The sequence below is a fragment of the Colossoma macropomum genome, unplaced genomic scaffold (genome assembly GCF_904425465.1).
Source record: "Colossoma macropomum unplaced genomic scaffold, Colossoma_macropomum, whole genome shotgun sequence".
Taxonomy (NCBI): Eukaryota; Metazoa; Chordata; class Actinopteri; order Characiformes; family Serrasalmidae; genus Colossoma; species Colossoma macropomum.
The window spans coordinates 28,444,343-28,466,949 of record NW_023494803.1 but is presented as its reverse complement, the minus strand read 5'-3'; the positions used below and the strand labels follow the sequence as shown (position 1 = coordinate 28,466,949).

The 22,607-nt window shown below is 40.3% G+C and overlaps 1 protein-coding gene across 1 annotated transcript in view; it reads right to left on the bottom strand.

The window, feature by feature from the left end:
• syne1b (spectrin repeat containing, nuclear envelope 1b) overlaps window positions 1-22,607 on the bottom strand; it is a 93,782-nt gene that overhangs the window by 12,999 nt on the left and 58,176 nt on the right. Inside the window, 41 exon segments of the mRNA XM_036593960.1 lie at window positions 47-205; window positions 1,277-1,432; window positions 2,047-2,172; window positions 2,310-2,504; window positions 3,470-3,704; window positions 3,835-3,929; window positions 4,030-4,177; window positions 4,403-4,557; window positions 4,719-4,865; window positions 4,959-5,141; window positions 6,070-6,274; window positions 6,377-6,510; window positions 7,454-7,624; window positions 7,728-7,883; window positions 8,191-8,346; window positions 8,938-9,114; window positions 9,258-9,407; window positions 9,582-9,764; window positions 10,049-10,181; window positions 10,278-10,474; window positions 10,991-11,122; window positions 11,243-11,416; window positions 11,545-11,745; window positions 12,020-12,139; window positions 12,227-12,328; window positions 12,433-12,642; window positions 14,227-14,385; window positions 14,501-14,635; window positions 14,758-14,905; window positions 15,682-15,782; window positions 15,929-16,060; window positions 16,802-16,993; window positions 17,790-17,951; window positions 18,140-18,334; window positions 18,506-18,667; window positions 18,756-18,875; window positions 19,691-19,831; window positions 20,078-20,257; window positions 20,412-20,555; window positions 21,855-22,037; window positions 22,138-22,260. Coding sequence (XP_036449853.1) covers window positions 47-205; window positions 1,277-1,432; window positions 2,047-2,172; window positions 2,310-2,504; window positions 3,470-3,704; window positions 3,835-3,929; window positions 4,030-4,177; window positions 4,403-4,557; window positions 4,719-4,865; window positions 4,959-5,141; window positions 6,070-6,274; window positions 6,377-6,510; window positions 7,454-7,624; window positions 7,728-7,883; window positions 8,191-8,346; window positions 8,938-9,114; window positions 9,258-9,407; window positions 9,582-9,764; window positions 10,049-10,181; window positions 10,278-10,474; window positions 10,991-11,122; window positions 11,243-11,416; window positions 11,545-11,745; window positions 12,020-12,139; window positions 12,227-12,328; window positions 12,433-12,642; window positions 14,227-14,385; window positions 14,501-14,635; window positions 14,758-14,905; window positions 15,682-15,782; window positions 15,929-16,060; window positions 16,802-16,993; window positions 17,790-17,951; window positions 18,140-18,334; window positions 18,506-18,667; window positions 18,756-18,875; window positions 19,691-19,831; window positions 20,078-20,257; window positions 20,412-20,555; window positions 21,855-22,037; window positions 22,138-22,260 — 6,477 coding nt within the window.

Sequence of the window (22,607 nt, the reverse complement as noted above, 5' to 3'; positions counted from 1 at the left end):
ATGAATGCCATTTTTTTTTAATATGCCAAAGATTCTTTTAGCTTACCTTTCTGAGTTTCTCGATCATCTCTTCAATGCTGATGTCGCCATTCTGGGAGACCTTGCTCTCCATGTGAGTGAGCCACTCACATAGCTCTTTGTATTTCTCATTAAAGATGGCCCATTCATTCAGCTTCTCACTCACCTGCTGTCTGCGCAGAGATAACTGCACACAGAGACACAAAAATAAAGGCATCTACATAAGCAGTACAGTCTGTACAGTCACCAATGTGAGGCCTGCTTCTTCAGTGACATATTATTTCTGCATTACTGTCCAACATACATACTTATACAACGGCAGCAAAGAAGCAAAAGAAATCAGAAAAAGCAGGTACCGAAAGATTTGAGACAAAATGTACTCGTAATTGTGTAAGAAAAAGTGAAGACGGCACTGAATCATTACCTGTTCTTGCCATGATATGAAAAGCTTGCACACATCCTGTGGTCTATAGACTCACGCACAGGATGCGGCGCAGGCAAACTGACAGGAAAGCCTTCTGTTTTGCATATGAGTTTCAGTCTCAGAACTAATTACTCTTCTAAACACAACCTTTACAATATTTAAACTCAAACTTGATGGCTGCATTCGACTCACACAAGAGAGAGGCATTGTGTCTCCAGTGACGACACATTTCAGGAAAATCAAAGCTTCTCTACATTTCCTTACAGTAACTTTTCAATAATAAATATACAACACAGTCGATAAACAGATCACAACTATTGTGCGACAGCACCACCAACTGACAACTCAGACTGTCAGACTGTCACTGAAAAAACACGTTCTTTTGATATCTAAAATCATTTATACGTTTACATATAATTTCAACTTTATAATACTTGTATATATATATATATATATATATATATACATAATGTTTGTAGGGCTTTTTTCACAGCATTAAAAAGCATACAAATGTGAAGCTTCCACAGTAAGCAACATTAAAAAAAAGCTGAAAACAGAAAACATTTTTATTTTAGCTTTTCTCTAGATTCAATTGTATCACTGCCCATTTTATTATTTATAATTATATTTAGATTTATTTATATTATATAAATACCCTGTTTTGCTCATTCCATTATTATTATTATTGTTTTACTATTTGTTTGTTCTTCTCTTATGCAGTTTTTTATTCATCTCTTTCTTTGTAAAGCACTTTTAGCTGCGTTTTAATGAATGTCAAATTTATTATTATTCTCATTGAATTTCTTACATAAGAGAGGCATGTCAGTTTTGTACCTGGTGGCAAATCTCCTCCCACTGGCGATGTAACAGTTCAATGCGTTCCTGCAGCACACACAGGTCCTCAGGGCTAATGTAGCTGGAGAGAGACTCTCTCAGCACAGTCAGATGAGCCAAGTCCTCTGTCCAGCCATCAAAAGTGCTCTCCAGGTCCTGCATTTAAGAGAACAACTGGAATATTATGGATATATTTACTACAAAGCAATGCATAATGTATTTTGCAAAATATTAAGTTTTTGCAAAGAGAGTTTAGGCATTTGATATTGTAATTCCTCTGTCACTGTCGGTGTGACTCAAAACATCCTTGTCTCATTAGATCATAATTGGGTCCTGTTTCCATGGTGGCATCAAATATCCTAGCACTTCTACCATTCTCACTGTGGTCAGTGTCAAGATATGCAGGAATACTGTAATACAGTTTCAACACCTGCTTAACTAAATTTCCATCTAACTTCAATCCATTTAGAGATTAGATATTAAAGTAATAAATAAGTAATAAGTATTAAATTTGTAACTAGATTTACTTAAGATTAAGATTCCATCTAACTTCATCATGCCCTCTCAGCTTAAGACCATAAAAAGACACCAAATTAGTATCCTAGACATAACACAGAGCACTGTATGTACGAAAGGCATTCAAAAAAGCAAGCAGACCTCTAATTCATTTAGTAGTTATAATATAAATATGGAACTATGGTCACACACTAACACCAGCTGTGTTCAGACTGAATTCTGTGAACTATCCTTCATATGGTAGTGTGCACTACCTTGCATCGCATCTGTTCAGCTTGCAGTTCCTCATGGTGATCTGGTAGAGGCTGAGAGAGCTGCCGCTTAAAAGACCGCAGTTTCTCTAGAGACCCACCAATGCCTTCTTCACATCTCTCCCAGTCCTGCACATAAACAACCAAACAGCCTTAGTTTGGCCTATGCTCTTTCTGTTTTATGACTTTCAGGAACTTCAGGAACCTTTCTACAGTGTAATATCATGAGAATAAGCAGAATAATATTATAACTTATAGGACTGTACCCTGAGCAGGACAGCCAGCTCTCTCTTCTGCTCCTCCAGGCAGAGGTTAGCATGTCTCCAGCGCTCCTGGATGTTGAGCAGATCCTCCTGCAGTGATGCCTCAGCTCGGCTGTCTGCAGACAGAAGCAACTGCCTGCCAGCCTCCACCGTCAGGATGTAACTGCCTTGCTGCCTCTGCAGCACCTTCTCCTTCAACTAAAAGGACAGAGATAGCAAGCAGGGGGCGCCAAATCATGAGGTTAAAACATGCATATATTGCATATGAATGCATATATTTTTGTAGTCATAAATTGGGTATATGTGAAGTAAAAGGCCCAAAACCACACATAAGTATGCAAGTACAGGCAAGGGGGCTGAAATTGTGCATTCATGACTAAACTTATGTAGTGCTAACCAGATCCAATATGGTGGTGGCTGGCACAATCAATCAATCAATCAATCAATCAATCAATCAATTAATGAATGAATGAATGAGTGCATAAGAACAATGACAATAAGAAATACAAAACTTGGCACTTTAATACTTTTTTCTTTTACTGCATTATTATGGTACAGTACTGAGTTTGAGTTGTTAGTTAGTTTAATATTCAGTCCGTCAGTCAGTCAGTTAGTTAGTTAGTAAGTTAGTATGCTATTTAGTATATGTGCAGCATTTAATGTAAATAAAAAATGGTTGTGATGTGCCAAACAACCCCACCCACAACTCTGTATATTCTTCATGTTAGGTAGCTAGCAGTACCTATCACCTTATTTTTTTTTTATTTTTATGCATCAAAATATAACTGAGTGCCACTTCTACTAACTAAAACTAATAGATTTTCAATAACTCTCTTTAAATATTTTTATGACCTTCAGAGCTCTTGATAAAATAGATGAATGACGGTTAAGAGGGCAACCATTTTTCTGTTATGCTTTTGTTTGTTTTCCCTAATGACCCAGAAATGAACACTGTGCCTACTAACCTCTGATCAGAGTAACAATGTTTTAGGTTGTGGAGATGACAACAGGCAAAAAAAGCACCAGAGGTCTGAAGAGTGGTGCTTCATATCAATGAAAGTGTGTGCTTTTTAAATGATGAAATGAAACATTGAGGAATAAAGCCCAACATTAACCATAATGTGAAAGCACTTTGAACAGGCATGAGGTGTGATTCTGTTTACCTGGACAGCATCCAGCATGGCTCGGGCCTGCTGCAGGGGTACTGGAGCTCCAGGCTGTAGAGCCTCAGTCTGACGTGAGACCTCTGCCAGCCATTTCCGTAACTTCTCCACCATCTCCCTGTAGCGCTGCCACTGGCGGATTAGGCTGTCTATAATGCCCCTCCGCTGTTGCGCCCGCCGCACCACCCCTTGCCACTGGTTACTCAGCAGAGCCAACTTCAGCTTGAACTCATCTCTGTAAAGGAACACAGCATATGCTGGCTGAACAAAATACTACCTGCAAACCTGAACGTCCGAGCTTCAGTGCTGACGAAATTATTCCATAAAACTAAAAGTGAATATGATATTCTTATGGCTGAACTTACCTGTCATCCACCTGTCCTTGCTCGAGCATGCGCTGTCCATCACTGATGATGGAATGAAGGATCTGTTGTCTGCTGAACATCTCTGCCTGGAATAACTACAGTGCAAAACATAACCACATAAAAAATTCAGGACACAATCCAAAGTAAACAGTCTGTGTCATTAGATATGATGCCGCTGGCATTATGCAGATGCACCTCATGGGCTCTTTGCTGCTCCATCAAGCTCTGGAAGTTTCCAGAGATTTCCACAGCCAGCTTCTCCTCTGTCTGTACCAGAAACTCCATCCACGTCTCACACTTCTCCAGGAATGTCTGCTGCTGCAGCAGAGTGGCCTGCAGCTTACTACAGATGAAAACATAATTTTTGTAAAATCATAAAGCTAGACTAGACAGGGGTTCTGAGCAGACACTAGCATTAACTAAGAGATATAATCCAACTTTACAACTTAACAATGCTACAAGAAATCGAATCACCTGCTGTTAAAGGTAATAGCATTTTTACCTTTTTACGGAAAATAATAACTATGTTTCACTACTACTACATTACAGCTTGGTAAAGCAGTCACACCTGAATCTCTCAGTGGTTTGGGCTGAAGTGGTGGCCCAGCTCCTGTTCAGGTTCTGCATGCGTTTGATCTCTGAATCATTGAGGGGCAGTCTGTAGCCCAGTTCATTGAGGCGCTCCAGGTCTGGTGCCATGCTGCTGAATTTTAGCATCTGCCTCTGTACAAATACATAGACACAAACTGATTAAACTGCTGCATTATGGCTGAAATAATTTGCATCTTGACAGGAAAATATTAATTAAATTTGAAACATATGAATAATATTTCTGGTATGTGAATAATCAATGGTCTCTTTTTACTAAGGCTGTTGTGGAGTACCTTTAGCTCTTCCATACGGTCTTGAATAATTGACTGGTCAGAAGAGCCATTCGGATCCTGACCCTTCAGAGCCTCCTCAGCCTCAACTATCCACCGGCCCAGAGTGTCCAGCTGCTCATTGAAGGTCTCATAGTCCTGCACTCCTGCCTGTGAGTAAAGAAATACGCCCACAGAACTTTTACAACAGGTAACGCCTACATAGCCTTTTATTACTACTTTCTTAAGCTTAAAAGGTCTGACCTGGAGAGCGGCCTGCTGTCGGCTGAGGCCCTGCTCCATGGAGCTGAGGCGCTGGGACAGAGACAGGTGATCTGACTGGATGGATGCTGCAGCTGAAGTGTCCACCTGCTGTTTCAGCTGCTCACCCAACTCCAGCAGGACCTGCAGAGAGGCCTGCACTGGGGCTTGTGAACGCAGCAATTCCTGATGGAAGCAAACCATATATTCAGCACATAAAAAGAGTTAACCCTTAGAACTAAGTTATAACCAAGAGCAATGACAAAAGCATGCCTTATTTAGATGTTAGTTATTTCTCACAGGTAGCTCAGTGAAGCAAGTGGAGAAACTCTGTCCAAAGTGCACATTTTCTAAAATCCAAACCAGGATCACCCATCTTATCCACACAGGGCCAGTATGGCTGCAGGTTTTCATTCCAGCCAAGAAGAAGCACACCTCATACAACCACTCAACTCTTACAAGAATCAGACCAACAGACTAATCAAGGGAATCCTCTGAGATATTGGGGGATTTTAGCAGTTGCACCACTCTCTCCTCTGGGCTCTGGATGCTGGCGCTGCCCTGCTCATACAAATTCTTATTGATTGGAATGAAAGCCTGCACTCACACTAGCCCTTTGTGTTAAAGATTAGTGACCCCTGCTCTAAGCTTACATTTTTACCTGTTTCCTTGACAATTAAACAAAGAGAAAAACACCAAAAGTGCAGACTTGAGCCTATTGTTGTAGAATTTAAATTGAATATCAAATGTAATTCATTCCATAACTATGTAAGTAACTATGTACTTGCATTTAAATAAGTGTAATTACAATTAAATAAGTGTAATGTAAATCACGCAAATAATAAAATAATAAATATCTCTAGAGTTGTAAGGATAAACGGAAAGAGTCGTCATACTTAGTGATTTTAAGAATGATTGTATATCTGAAAATTTTTACCTACCTACTTAACATATTCACAAACCTACCTACAGTTTTGAATCGCAACAACATACTTATGATATGTACTATAGAGAAAAAGATAATTACGACCACCAGTGAGTTCATCATTAATCAGAACTATATTGATTTAAGTACAGCTAGACAAAAAAGGTAGAGGAGATATGTTTCTCATACACTACAGTCTTGAATCCAGGTGGATACTTCCTCCTCTGAGATGTCCTTCCTGCTGGCAGTTTTTAGCAGCTGCTCTGCTCTCTCCTCCAGATTCTGGATATTGCTGTTGCACTGTTCATACAGATCCTTATAGCTCTGCCACAGCTGCAGTAGAGCTTTACTGCTCTTCAGACGCTCCGTTATCTCTTCTAATAGGCTGTTCCACCTGAATAACACACACACATTTACACATATAGCACATATATATATACAGATACAGGTCTGCTCTGAGAATGTTACAGTGTCTGATTGGTCAGCAGTTTCCTACCTGGCATTGATGTCTTTGAGAGCATTATTGAGTGAGTCAGACACAGATGGGTGGCATTCCTCTAGCAGTTGATGGGTGATGGCTCCAAACTTTCTCAGACTGCTCTCCTGCTTGTCCAGCTGCTCTTGCAGATTCTGACACATGGATAACAGAAACCACAATGCATTTTTTCACAGTATTAAAGCCATGCTGCAATAAGGTAGAGATAGGTGGAAGTACGTATGAAGCAGTTGTATTGATGGGGTCTCTACAAATCTCCTACAAGAACAGAAACAAAGGTGCTTGTCAATCTAGCACCAATTTTGCTGGCAAATCGATAGTTAACTCTTTAATAATAAAGGAAAAATAGGAGGATTTCTGCATTTAATCAGCTAAACTGCCAGATAATCTAATATATAATTAATAAGCTTTCTCAATGCCGTTATTACATTTGATGTGTAAAGAGAAGACTCCACAAAAAACAAAAAAAAAAATGTAACTGAAAAAAGTTAGTTGACAGATTGCCTTTAAAATTTTGAGTTAATTTAACTTTAAATAATAAGATGACACAAAGACAAAAAAACTTTTTTTAGTTAAAATTGCAGAATCAGACAAAAATTTGTACATTCGTATCTTGTTTGTCACAAACTACCACCCTGAGCACACCTATGAATACAAATATACATCAGTCACCTTTTACTGTCACTATGATTGAACAAATCACTAATAATCATTTATCTGAATTATCTGAATTTTCTGAATGTGCATGCACACTTGCTCAGAAACTGTTGCAGTACAACAAACAATAAGGGGCAGCATGGCACTTCTTTTACAAAGCGAGAGATTTATACAGTGACAGATACAGATCATTTACATTGCAACAAAATGCTACATACAAAGCTTATTGTACATACTTATATATTTAACATTGCTGAACACGGACATGCACTGTTCCAACTACTCTTTGGGAATTAAGAAGACATTGTCAAAGTTTCTGAATGTACCGTCAGATGACTAACCAAGACACAAGTCAGAATAATCAAATAGGGCAGATCCAGGATGGGGTAGAGCCCAGACAGAGGTTTCTGTGACATATACCTGTAGACTGTCCACCTGGAGCTGTGCTGCCTCCAGAGATCCAGTGAGCAAGCGGAAGCGAGACACAGAGTACCTCCCCTCTGTCAGGTAGCTGTTAATCTCCTCAGCTGCCACTTTGTACTGGCTCCACTGATCCAGTACTGACTTCAGGTTGATCTTCAACTGTCCTATCTGTGAAGCACACTTGCTAGTTTTATTATAACACACACATACACCAATCACCTATAAACATTCTTAAAAGACCGTAAAGTTAAATATCAGAAAAATAACATACTAAGTGATCAAGGTTGGCCCAGGTGTGATTCAGTGCCTGGAGAATTTCCATCACAACAGCACAGGCCTCATCTGTCTTGTTCTGGACAAGAGCACAGGCCTGCTCTTCTACTCTTTCCACCTCTCTCTCCTTCTCTTTAACCAACTCCTCCATTTCCTGTGTGCATGTGCACGTAAGAGAGACAGCGAGAGGACATACAAATTAACACGTTGTAGTAGAAGTGGGAAATATATCAATATACACATTTTTTAATCATAATTAACTACATGCTATTCTGACTATATCATATACATGTATATGTATGTGAAACATTAAATCAAAATCCTTGTACCCGGAGTTTCTGATGGCTAATGTAAATGTAGCACAACTAGTGCATTGCGTGTCAAAATATTGCATACGTATCGTAGAAATTGTAATATGATATGTTTGCATAATGTCACTCATCTACGACGGTTGCTCCTACCTGGCAGTCTTTCAGTGCATTTTGCACTGAGGAGACATCCTCAATCCTGTGTTTCCTCTTCAGTCGCTCCTCCTGGGCACAAAGCCAGGTCTTCAGGCTCTGCACATTGCTCTCATATTCCAGCCAGGACTCCAGTAAGCCCTCCAGGTATTGGACCTGAAAAAATCCAGCAAAATAGTCAAGGAGCTTATTTACATCAACAGATATTATGTAAATAAAAATTTATATCACAATATATCCTGTGTTTGAAATGTAACTGCCTTCAATAGATACGTAATATCAAATAAAAGTTAGGGCTGAGCAATGTAATCAGAAGCCTGAAAGGCAATAAAGTTGGGAAAGAGAACCGACAGAAAACTAGAATCACTGAATTGCTAAATATATTTAAAATATTACTACATTAGTATAAATTTTAAAAAATGCCAATAAAATATTATATATTATATTAAAATAATGTTTTATATATATGTATTTACCGTTATTATTTTACTGTTACTAACTAAGGCTTTTTTGTTTTGTGTGTGTGTGTGTTTTTTTTGTGTTTGTTGAATTAATCAGCCATTACGCTACAGTACAGCAAATTTATACTGAGATTGGAGCATACTGTCTGAGAAAAATAAAAACTACACCAGTCAGTGGTCATATGGATGGTTATGTAATGGATAATCTCAATATTTAAAGAAAATATTATTAGAATTATTTATGAACACAGCCCAGCCCTAATGCAAGTCCCAGCAAAAGTCTCACTCTCTCTGTGATGTGAGCCTGGAGTATTTGCCAGCGACGGTTCATGGCTCCCAGCTTCTCTGCAAAGTCTGTCTTATCACTCCTCTTGCTCTCCACATCCTGCCCACTGATCTGTAGCACTGACTGGTTCACAAAGTCCACAGTCAGCTGCTTACAGTTCATATCCACACGGAATCCCTACAAAGAGAAAGGAAGATAGACAACATTGCTGTCATAATAGAGAAATGGTGACAAACCCTGAACAAAATATAAGGGAAACACATTTTTAGTTTTTTTTTATTAATTCTAATTTTATTCATTGTCCCAGGGGCTGAACCTACCTTGTATCGATGCAGGTACTCTTGGATGACCTTTGACCCCACTGCTCCTTTAAGGTTTTCCTCATCCTCTTCGATCAACTTCTCCATCAGTGAGATCCAGTTCACCAGCTCAGTGATGGCATGGCGGGAGGCCAGCTTGTCCATTTGTGACTGAGACAAGAAGCAACCATAAAGAGAAATTAGGAAAAGGTCTCTCACTTAATACCACAGAAAGGCTTCAGTGAATCCTGACAGCTGAGATGAGCCTAAGGAATGGCAATAATCCTACTTAGGAGGGCAGATAAGCCAGTTTAGCAAGTGACATACGGCCATGCAGTCCAGTACCTGGTGGAGTTTCTCCTGCACAACTGGGATGTGGGTAATCAGCTCGGCCCACTGTGCCTCCACACGGGCCAGCTCGGATCTGAGGATGCCTGTATCTGCCTTCTTCAGCTTCAGCAGCTGGTTACCTTCATTCAGTACTGAGGCCTTCAAACAGGAGCGACCCTCAACTTCCTTACTGAACTCCTGCAGGGGAGAAAAAGTTGTATGTATCACATAAACCACAAAACGTCTATGTCACTGTTTCTTAATCGTGCACAGTTTTAGCTATTCCTTGCCCAAACACAGCTGATCCAATTCATAAACTTATGATTACACCCAAATCCCATTACTTGTTAACTATGATAGCCCCATAGCTCCAGTTCAAAATAAGAAGCAAACTTTGAAACTTTGAGGTAAAAAAACTGTAAATTTGCTTCAACTATTTGCTTCAACTTTAACTAGATCTGGCAAAAAAAAATCATACTAACCAGGAATGATGAAAGGTGGTCCCTAACTGTCTCCACATCTGCAGGCACAGCCACTGACTGAGTGCTCCAGAACTCCAGGCGTTCCAGAGCATTCTGCAGCCACTGGTTCAGTTCAGCGGATTCACTCTGATACCTGTTACCACACATCATTATCCATTATGTAACTTGATCTCTAAGGGCCATAGTTTTTCATTAAACTCAGAATAAGACAATCACGTCAGGTCCTGACCTGGTCCAGTGTTTGAGGATGGACTCCAGCCGCTGCAGCTCCTTGCTGACCTTGGTGGTGTTGTTGAGCCAGTGCTCCCCCAGCAGAGTGAGTTGGTTTTCCAGACTGTGGCAGGCCACAGAGAGCAGCAGGCGCTTGCCCTCCTCCAGCACCTGATACAGCTTGTGCTGGTGTTCAGTCAGAATGGACTTCAGACCCTAGGTGAAGATCAGGTGAGATTATCAGACCAAATGATACACTTCCTAACACTTATATCGATTCTGCCTCATATTTAATCCTTTAATTCAGAGACAAAAGTGGTTATTTCTACTATTCATCTTTAAAAACAATTTCTTAATGCAGTTACATTTCTATTACTTGTAAAATTAGTAGGAATATACTTTAGAATTCAGTTGCATTTTGTTGTTACTCTTATGAAACCAGTAAATAATAAGCCCTTATTGGTGCATCCAACAACAAAGGAAGCACTGTGCTTCTGTTATATAGTGACTGAAAACATGGTAGCACACAGAAAACTCCAATACCACAAGGTGATACATTATAGCATGCCAAATGTGGACATGCACACAGCCCAACTACTCTGACAGCAGATTTTAATTAGTTAAAGGAGATACAGCCAGTGTTGCTGATAACACATTAGGTGAGACAAGATTAATAATGGCCGCATGAGCACAGACAACACTTTGGTACGTACAGTGGGACGAGGACAGTACCTGATAAAGTTCTATTCTTTCTGTCAGCCTCTCCACTGTCTCTTCTAGCAGGGGGACAGCAGGCATACTGCCCTCCACTGCCTCCAAATGCCTGTACAGACATTGGTAGTCCAGCACTAGGCGGCTCCATGTCTAGTAAATAAACACATACACCAAACACATACATACAAGGATGCAGAGAAAAGCAGAGAGATTAACATTTGCAAGTATTAAATTACATTACTCAGTATGTTTATACAACTTGTTACTGACCTCCAGGATGTATTCCAGTTCTACCCCTCTCTTGTGAGCCTGCTTTAGAACACTCTGTGCTTGGGCAAGAGTCTCCTCTAGAGCTTGGCTCTCTCGTGGCACAACAAAGGCACTGATTTTCTTATAGAAAGTCTCAGTCAGGACCATATGCCATTCCAACCCTTGAAAGAATTCCTGGAAAATGAAGTGAAAGCTACTGAAACACAACCCAGACCCTTTATAATGGGCTACAAAAAACTGTTGCACTTAGACTGTATGTGCTACAGCATTTAAACAATAAAGTGTCTTAACACTTAGCTTACTTTGTGCTTGTCTAACAGAGCCTGGACTTCTTCTACTGAGCCAGCAATCATCTTTTGGTCAGCGGCCATCTTATCTTGAGCAGTATCTACCAGATCCACAAGGTCTTGTAGTGCTCGCTCATACTGGCTCTTCAGAGCCATGTTCTGGTTCAGCCCACTGCGCCGTGAGCCCACTGTCATCACTAGCTCCTCATAAGTGTCCTATACAATACGCCATACAAGGAAAATGCTATAACATCTTTCTGCACAAAAACACAATAACCACTTAAACTCTAAGTACCCACTGGAGGCTGCACACTTCTCACATTCTCATAACATAGCTTACGTATTTATTTCACATAACTATATGGTAACCATATAGTTACTATATGTAACTATATGGTTACTATATACTTCACAGTTCTGGAAAATAATCCTTACGATTAATAACTGAAAGCCTAGAGTTTAAGGGGTTTATAAATGAGTGAATACGTACCTGGAGCTTCAGCAGTTCATTGGTAGAAATCTGATCTAGCTGCAATTCTGCTCCTCTGGATTTCAGATCTGTGATTTTCTGCTCAAATTCTCTCAGGGTTTCCTCTGCTTCAGCAATTGTCTGTGAAAAACAGCACAGATCAGGTAAGCAATTTTAAATGATATCCCCCTGTATCCATGTAAATGAATAGTGACGCTTTCCCTCCACCTCCAGCTGTTTTGCTGCTGGCTGATCAAGGATTCCTGCTAGCTTCTGCAGAATCTGGAACTTGCTCTCAGTGAGAGCAGTGAAGAGCAGCTGCAACTCATTCTGTGAAGAACAAAACAGACAGTAATGCATGAAAAGAAGCACTTTTGCTCTTATGAGCAGAGAAGCTCAATATTCACTGGTACCTCAGACTGGCCTTGCATTACCTGGAAGCTAGTGAGCTCCTGCATCTTGCTTCTCATGGAGTCACAGCGGCGCTCCACTGCTGAATCAAGGGCTCCTAGTCGCCGAGACAGGCAATCAAGCGTGTCCTCCATCAGGACCTGCTCTTGTCCCTGCAGCCCTGTAGTGCTGTCTAGCAGCCCCCGGCTGTGGCTCACCACTTCTGTCACCTCAGCCATATCTTTCCCTAAGGCCTGTGAGACATGCACACAGAGTAAAATTTGTCAAATGAAACAAACATTTGAAATGCTTTCAGGTTCCTTTTTTTCACGAAATTCAGTCATGTTAATCCTTTAAAGGATAGTGAACAAAACTGCATTTTCCTTGCCAATTTACATATACGATACTTGTCATTGGAGAAACTGTGAAATGTGAAGTGTCTGCCATTTTAATGCATTTCCCTTTTAGAGAAAGCATATAATTATACAAGCTGTTAGGATTTGTTGATTGATGCTGTGTCACACTGAGCAAGTGTCCCTTCTAAGTGGCCACTCAGCCATCCTTCACATTTTCTCTGTTGCAACTTCCGTTTCACAAACAGATGTCTCGGATGGACAGGACACTGTAAAACATTGATGTAATGTCACATACAGCAAACATGACATTTCTGTTGGTGACATTCTTTTAGTTAATTTTTGTGGGAAAATCGGATTATCTTTTTCCCTTACTAGAATAAGCTGGGCCAGTTAACAGGCTCCAATAATACCCAGACACAGGCTCTCTATTGAAGGAGTCAACATCAAAACTGCCTGGTGCTAACATAACATTGAAGAGCCAATTAGCAGGCTATCAAGAGTTAGCATTATCTTAACGGTCGCAAAACAGCTACTTACAAAGCAAATTACACATTTCTGCATTAAACACTGGAATGACATGCTTGTCTGGCATATGCTCATAATTTTTGACTATATCTGGCTTCCAGCTTAAGCAAGCAATAAAAGTTGAACATGTATTGTCTCACTATACTCTCTTCACACGTCTTCTGTTAAGACAGCCAGCAAGAGCAACGTTTAGCACAAAATCAACACCCAAAAAATGTGTTCACAGAAGACTAAGAGACAGGGTAAAACACCACACAAAGACTGAATTAAGATTTTATACATTTCATACTCTTTACAGTTCCTCAAAGAGCAGAGGGAACTATGTTTAATTGAAAAAGAAGAGTACACCATGTTTCCATTAAAAGTTATCACTAGCAGAAAGATGGTGTAACTTGACTTTAATTCTATCGTTCTTAACTCATATATCCCCTTTCTGCAGGCATCCTAGTGGCCATTCTAGAAATCAGATCCTTCATTAATATAATCAAATGAAATAGTTTTAACTCAAAATATAATTAAAATGGGATTAAAGTATAAAATATGTATGTCTAAAAATATTTATTTAAAAATATTAAAATTCAAGGATGAACTAAGGGACCTTCAACACAGGCTAAATTGCATTTTATGGCTACTGTGAAAACAGGTTAAACAAGCAGAGATTCTGTTGAAAGTGCAAATTCAGACTTTTCAAAACAATATCATATTTGGAGGAGTTGTTATATTATAACTTGTTCCTACGGACTTGTTTCATGTAAAAACGATGACTTTGCTGTGTTTTTGTCATTGGCTTCAGAACAAATCGAAAGACGTCTAAATTGAATGCAATTAATTACACAATTTCTACATAAAATAACAGTTATAAAATCCAATTCATTAAATAATTATATTTGAATAATCTAACAAAAACAGACCCATAAATAACAATTTTAACATACCTCAAAACAAAAAGTCACTGACCTCATGGTTGAAGAGCTGTGTCTCTGCATTCTCTGTCAGAAGCACTGGTCCAGAGAACAAGGTGTTCTCCACATTGTCCAGCCAAGATGAGGTGGCTGTGACCGCTGAATACAGCTGCTGCTCCATCTGAATGCCTGGCCTTTCTGCTGAACTTGCAGCCTGCATGCCCAACAGTAAGAATAACTGTAACAGTATTTCTGCATTCTTAAACACACAGAGGTTGTACCAGGACCACAGATCAAGATATGAAGATGGCCACTGTGAGTGGTATTACCTGATCAGTAGCATCTTCCACAGCCTGACTGAACCCACTGTATAATGACTTCAGTGTGGACTTGTCCTGGACCTGCTCATCTCCTTTGTAGATTGGAGCAGCAGAGGCATTTACTCGAGCAGTTCTGGAGTAAACCTGGTAAAAACAGCCACTATCACTACAAACCAATCAATACTGTAGGTGTGACAGAAAAGCAAAGAAACTAGTCTTTATACAGATTTTCATGTATGATTAGAGAGGCAGTGGGATAACAGTACTGGTTGCTTTGTGTCTTGCTCTAGGGTGCTCTGCAGAAGCTGCAGTTTGGTGGCCATGTCTTTTCTCAGGCTTTCCCATCTCTGCCTCCTCTGCCCCAGTGTAGCCTGGCTCTCTTGCTCTGGCTCTGGAGTGACCGCCTCATTCACACTGCAGAGAATGTGTAAGGGGTGTTAAAGATAGGGAGAATTATGGTCATAACACACTAGAGAAACATAAAGGTCAGTCTCAAGGCTTAAACGAAGGGTGTAAACTTACGGCAAATTTAGTTGCTTCTTAGTGACTGAAATCTAAATATGGCTACACTGCTACATAAGCTACATCGCATTTGTCAGTCACTGCAGACTCAATCATTAAGTTAAAGTGGAATTCCATGCTTTTTTGAATGGTTAAGATGCAAACAAAGTCCTTCAGAGTGATGAAATGCTTCATGCTAGACTTATTTGGCTTTTTTTCCCTGAATTTCTTCCATCCGTGGTCATAGGAACCACAGGACCCATACAGGGCATTCTAACATAAAACAGCACTCAAGGAAAATGTTTTTTTCTTTCAGAATTATCACTGTATTACCATTATCAGCATTAGATATTAAACTCAGAAGACAAAATGTGAAAATTCACTGTCCATTTGGGTAATAAATAAAATGGCTACAAGTTTGTGCTGTGGACAACACAAACCCTGGTTCCCATCACCACCACTGTAAAGAAATCTGAGTCGATAAGTTTCTGTATGGTGCCCCATTTCATATCAAACCACTCTGAAACCACTTTCAACAACTGAATAATGCAGACATTTTTTTAAATTGGTGGAATTCCCCTTTAAATGCCAGTTAACTGTAGTAAACCCAAACTCAAAGGTCACAAATCTGGAACCCATCATTTGACAGAGATAGAATTATTGTCCAGAAATGATAAATGGCTCAAAACCTGGCACTGATGGGTGAAGCCTGCTGGGTGAGGATCTCTTCTCCACGGCTAGCCACAGATTTCAGTAGCTTCTTCTGCTCAGCCAGCTGCTCCTCAAGTTCCTTATTACACAAAGAATTGGATATTTTTATCCTAAAATTCTCAAATTGAGGTGATTAATTAAAATAAATTAATTACAAACTCAAATATTAGCTATTTATGGGATTTCAAACAAGTAGATAGAGCCACAACACGAAGTCTACTAAACCTTTTGTCTCTGGAGGGTGTCCTGGTGTTGCAGGCTCCGTGTAGAGCGGGCCTGGGCCAGCCACTCCTGTACATTAGGACTTTGAGAGAGACTGGAGTCCGACTCACTGTCAGACTGCTCCTGTTGCAAGCCCTGCAGTCAAAATGTAAAACCTGAAATCACTTTTTATTCAGTATCAGGTTTAATAAGTACATCATAATTACTTTCACCAAAGTAAACAGCTGGCCAAAAGATGAGTGTAGAAGGTGATTAATTGCTCAGACTAAATGCAAAAAAAAAACTGGGCAGATCATTAAAAAAATCACCTATATTATGAATTAGAGAGAGCTCTAAGCTTTCACAGCAACTGTAAGATCATAAAGCAATGATCATTTTGTTCATTGCTGGTCTTAAAATGAGCAGAATAGAGAAAATGAAATGTCATGCATGAAAAGATGCAATTCCTTGTCCCATTCACTAAAGAAAACACAATGACATTCAATTTTATTTGTACAGAGAGAAATGCCACAAGAGCAGTGATTCTGAATGGAGCAGAAATTATTACATTCATTACATTCAGTATCTGCCATTTCAGCTCTTCCCATGCTAATGTAGCCTGCAGGACACACAAGGGTAAGGTTTTGTGAAAGGTGGCCGTTTCAAAACAGTTGCATTATCATGGATTATGAATAATAACATTGGCCATTTGCAAGACATTTAAGAGAAATAAAGGGTTTTCACTTTGAACAATCACTAGGCATCATTATGCATTTTGCTAAAAGTGACTAACTTACAGTGTTCATGACAACATCTTAAGATATTCTTCTACCAGGTGCTAATTAATTTTGCTTCCATGAAAGGCCCAATACGACTGTGGCTGCATGGAAACCGTACCTGGATGTTGATCTGTTTGTCCTGGAGCATCCGCTGCAGCTCCAGCAAGCTTCCCTTTAAGGTGCGCAGCTTCCTGGCTAGCTGCTCAGCCTCGTCCCTGGTCTCAGGCCGGCCCTCCAGCAACAGAGCCTCACTGTGCATGGACAGCTCAGAAAGTGCCAGTACCTTCTCTTCAATCTCCAACAGCATGTTCTGCAGCAGCAACAGGAGAGACGCCAGTTCAAACATGGCTGAGAGCAAGAGCTGAGAGCTACAGCTAGTGGTGTCTGTAGTTCTGCACGGACTGCTCTCATCCTAGGCCCCTATCCACCACACCTTGAGCACAATACATTAATCTTAATCCTTCACGTGCCATGCTCCCAATACACATCCATTCTATAGAGTGACGGTCCAGTGTTCTAATGTGGTGCTCCTTTCACTATTTTTAAATGTTTTGTTTAGTGTTTACAAATTGCAAAGGTAGCCAAGAACCAGCAGTGTTGCCCAAATGAGTAGGATCCTATCAGTTTGTAACCTTCAGCCACTCCCTACAAGGTAGGTACTGACACTCCCACACTTTCTTCTAGCCAATGAGCAGCAACATGATACATGAATATGAAAGCAGGGCTGGCCAACTTTGCTGCCAGCACCAATCCAGTCAGAGGAATCCGCTAATCACCTGAAAGCCACCACAACCACCAGTGACCATTTCACTGAGACATATGCATAATCTGCTTAAAGCTCATGCTACAGCAGCTTAGGAACCTAACCATCTGAGTGCTCTGAGGTCTTCTAATACCACTACTATTTCTTTAGTTCTCCTTTTCTGCAAAGAACTGAGGAAATAATATGCACTGTACACCACAGTATGCTGTATTATTTTTACTGGGTCTGTAGAATTGTGTGTGAAATAAAAAAATAAGGTCAAGCAATTAATTGTGCTGCACAGTGGACATTTTTGTCCATAAGCACGTCTGTCCTAAATGTGGCCAGTAGAGAACGCTCTTACCTGACAGTCTGAGAGCTGCTCGTCCATGTCTGAGTCCTGAGGGGTGGAGCTGAGCGTACTACGTGTACTCAGGAGCCATTGGTCAAGCTCGTCCACCTGACTGAGGTAGTGCTGTAAGGCCTGTTCCTGCTGCTGCTTCTCCAGACGATCACTCAGACGCTCCTGCACAAGCCACACCACAAATCACCTCTTATTACACACTTTGAGAATATTACTAAATGTTTACTACTTTTTCTAACTAACGCAAAGGGTGATTGCCTAATTAAGAAAAGTGTCACAGACTGCAATAAATGGTGGAGAAAGGAAACTGAATTGGCTACGATTCTGCACTAAATATGGTAATAGTGTACCTCTAGAAGCTGTTGTTTTCCAGAGGCTTTCATTTGGATGGTGGCCATACGCTCAGACAGCACTGTGAGGGTAGACTGCATGGCTAGCTGCTCAGCTGTGTCAGAGTCCAGTGCATCAGAAATGAGCTCCTCTGCAAAGCTGGACTGGAGATCATCTATTTCTTTCTGCAGCTGGAAAATGTCCTCCATCATACTCTGGAAGGATCAAGATGACAAAATGAACACTTCATAGAGAATCCAGTAGCAACTTGGCTTGTAGAAACCAATGATATGAACTTTTTCAAAACACATCATATGTAGAATATGAACAAGTCAATTATTTGAAATGGAGAAGCACAGAACACGTCTGCGATATGAATCTCTCACCTGATGCAGGATCATCTGTCTGTCTGGACTAAGGTCAGGCAGAGGTGGCTCACTCAGTTTGGCCTCTATAGACTCCATCTTTGTGGAAATGGACTGCAGAGAGCCTTGGTATCGCTGCTGTCTCTCCAGGGCCTCATAAAGTGTTCTTTGCTTTTCACTGATCTGTGACATGGATGAGGTGCAATCTAAATTGCAATATCTAGTTCAATATTAAAAAGCAATCTTTACTCTCAGCATTTATATCACATACCACATTTTTCAAGGTCTCCCATGAACGCTGAAGGTCTTCTAGGTTAGCAACGGACTCCAGGGTAGGATCATACAGCTCCTGTACAGGAGCTCTGGTGAGAGTAGCTCGACCCATGGATGACTAAAACAAGAAAGTACCCAAAACCAGTGAACACCCAGTACATGCAATAAAAAAGCTCTCATTAACATTTACATGTATGCATTTCGCAGACGCTCATGCTACAGATGTAGTGTTAATAGTCTTGCCCAAGGACTCTTATTGGTATAGCATGGTGTGCTTGCCCAGGCAAAGAATCACTGAGCCACTGAATGCCATGTGAAGGGCAGCTGTCTCACCCACTTTCACTACACCAACCACTGTTCATTAAAATATAAAATTACTTCAACTTTACAGCAATGTAAAGGTGTAAAAAACAGATGTCAAACTCAGATCCTGGTGGGCCACAGCTCTGCAGAGATTAGTGTTCTCTTCCTTCCTCTTACAATCTTCTTACACTCTGAAGTTAACTTACAACGGCCTTTGTAATTAGCAGATGGGACTACTGTGTCAGAAGCTGAATGTGTTACATATGTCAGACTTCTGTCCATGCGCTCACAGTACCGTGGATCTTAGTGTTCTGCCTCATTACACACACCTTTATTTAACTCATCAGCTAATTAGCAAGACATTCATGAATTGAATTCAGAAAAGTAAATGAAGGATAACGCTATTCTCTGCGGAGCTGAAGCCTGAAAAGAATCTAATTTGACATGCCTGATTGAGATGAAGAATCAAGTCATGCTCAAGAATTTCAGTTAAATATTATACAATTTAATTGAAGCAGAGATCTACTGAGCTCAGAAGGAAAATATTAATTAAATAAAGCTGTAAGTAACCAACCGTTATTAAAGAAAACAAAGTGCATGCAACAAGTGCTCTGCCATTAGCAAGAGTACCTTGCTAAGCGAGGCCTCAGTGTTAGTGATAGGAGAAGGAGAGCGACAGAAAGGAGGAGAAGAGATCTCGCTGTTGGTGCCCTCTTCTCCAGACTCCTCCGTAACAGGAGACAGGAGGGTGTGACTGCGACCAGCTGTCATCTGACACCACACAGAGCAAGGTTGAAAGACGACAGAGGAAAGAAGCAGAAAAATGTTAATATTCCATTCAGATATTTTGGCCTGGTCAGTTAAAAAGGGTCCTGTGATTGGAAAATCAGGCACAGTTCAGAAACGTGTGAATCTGGAATTTCTCAGTAACTGTCAGTGCAGACCGTGCACACGTCAGTTTGGTGCTCTGCGGTATGTACCTTTCCCACAACGCAAGACAAATGGACTGCTGCTCACCATGACCGTAGAGGGCTTAGCTTGTGCAGCTCTGTCCCCTTCTTGCACATCAGTCAGGTCCTCTGCATCACTCACAGTCAGCAGCATGGTGGCATGTTTGGCTTTGACTGTCAACATTTTACACTTAGAGTTGAGAGATGCAATCTGCTCCTGATAGCCTTTGATTTTCTGTGCCAGATCCTGTTTAGGAAACCAATTAGTTATTTCAATGGACCTAAAATGTTCACACAAAAACCTCTTCATATGGAAAAAAGCTGAGGTGAATTACAGAATGGTAAGAAATCACAGCATAAGCAAGTGTGCAATTTCTTATTCTGTGCTAGTGTGTGCTTACCTCATGGTGGCGTATCTGTGTTTGTAGCTCCTGGATATTGCTGGTGGGAACAGGTCTGTCCTGGATGACCCGGTGAGCATCCTCGATCAGGCCCTGCAAATGCCTCACCTCCTGCTCATACTGCTCATACTGGACCACCGCCTCCTGACAGTGAACAAACAGTTTTTTTTTTTTACTTTTTTTGAAATATCACGCAGGTATATCATAAATATAGTACTTTGCATATTTCTGTAACTGTTAAAACTGCTTCCTAATATCTTCACAGACAACAAACTATGGCAAGACAGTGGTATTATAAGTGAGCTTTATAATCCTTACAATGTGATTTTTCCTCAGCTATAATTGAGCTAACATTCTCAGCATGGTCTGTCTATAGATGTATGAATGGAGAGCCAGAGTGCTAAATGAAACAAAGCCGTTATGAGCTGACTGCTCAGAGGGCAACCGTCAGGGCCTCCAGAGAAAGCCTAATAATTTGGCCTAATAATTTCTGGAAACTAAAAATTGTCTGTAATTTTTAGTTCATTTTATTTAACAGAATTTTTGTGCTTGCTGTACTGGAAATCCATGTTTTATTAATACTTAATAATTTAGGAATCAACCAATCACCAATCAACATTGGTGGGAGTAATTTTGTGAGAAAAAAACATCATTCTGCAATCTCAAAATCATAAATACGCCTTAGATACATTCTAAAAGCCCTAGATAAGCGGTAGTCTAAACAGGTTTCAGTAGGTTGTAAGACTTTAAAACAGCTGCTACAGCTCTATACCAGGACACACAATATATACATACATACAAGGTACAATATATGCTAATGTCTGTTACAAGCTTCAGATATAACATATTAAATGTCTTTTATAAACTTCAAATGTCCATGTTTAATATAAAACAGCCAAAAAGGTTAAGGTGCACTAGCATTAGCTTAGCACCATGATACTATAAGAAATCCCACAGCAGAAATTAGCGTTTTTGGACAGGTGTTTTTATTTTTTCTTGTTTCTGTTGACCAAGATTTGACATTTATGTCTCAGACTAAAGATCTACTTCTAACAGCGACACTTTGCCACTGGTGCAACTGTTAGATGAATTAATAATAAACACTTAAAAGACAAAAAATTTACAAATGTGTTTTCACGTGAAATAGCTGTGAGTTTGAACCTGTACAAGTACAATGCTTAGCTAACAACATGCTTGCTAAACTATCAGTGTGTGTCACAGTAACTACATGTACTTGGCCCTTTTAAATCTTATGAATCTTTAATGCCAACTAAATTTGAGAGAATGCTTTTGCGAAATTTGAGAGATGCTTTTGTGAAATTTGAGAGATGCTTTTGTGAAATTTGAGAGATGCTTTTAGGGATGCATGACAGAATAGAAGACACAATGTGCAGTCTGATAAAGAGCTGAGCATTTATAAACTTCCCCTGCAGTGGCCCCTACCTGTAGGATGTTGCATTGTTGAATGGCAGTGTGCTGCAGCTGGCTGGCCTCCTGCTGGAGGCTATGGGCGGTGCGGCAGATAGACAGGCTCATCATCACCTCCACTGGCACACGAAGAGCACTCTGACACGCTTGCACTGCCTGCACCTGCTGCTTGAAGCTCTCCATGTCCGACAACAGACGCTGCAAGACAGAAGTTCCTCTGTCAATAAGCGCCAACTGTTTTTTCAGTCATTTATGTAAAAGGGCTGGATTCACAGAGCTTACTGGAGAGAAATGTTACCTGTCTCTGGGCTAGCTGTTCTTTGAGGCTCAGGCGGGCCAGTTCAGGCGAGGTTAGGGTGGCCTGTACCTGATCCAGAGCTACATGCAGGGTTTTTACTTCAGTCTCAAACTTCTCCATGTCCTGAAGAACAGAATTCAATATGTGATCACTATGCTGTCTCACTACTACCTAGTTTTACTATCTACTTTTTTTCTTTAACAGGCCTTCAGTAAACCCACAATGTATGCAAAGGAAAAAAATTGACAGAAACACCAAAAAATAGGGGTAGGCGATATGGCAAAAACATATAAATGATAAACATAAGCTGTAAAAGATACTACTGAAAACTGAGTATGGGGGTTTTTATTCAGCATTTCAGTGCACAGCACTAAATCTAATTAAAAAGGACCAATAGTGCTTTCAATAACGAAATGTAGTAAGTTAGTGTTCTTTAAGTGATGATATTTTCAGAAAAGCATATTGTGATG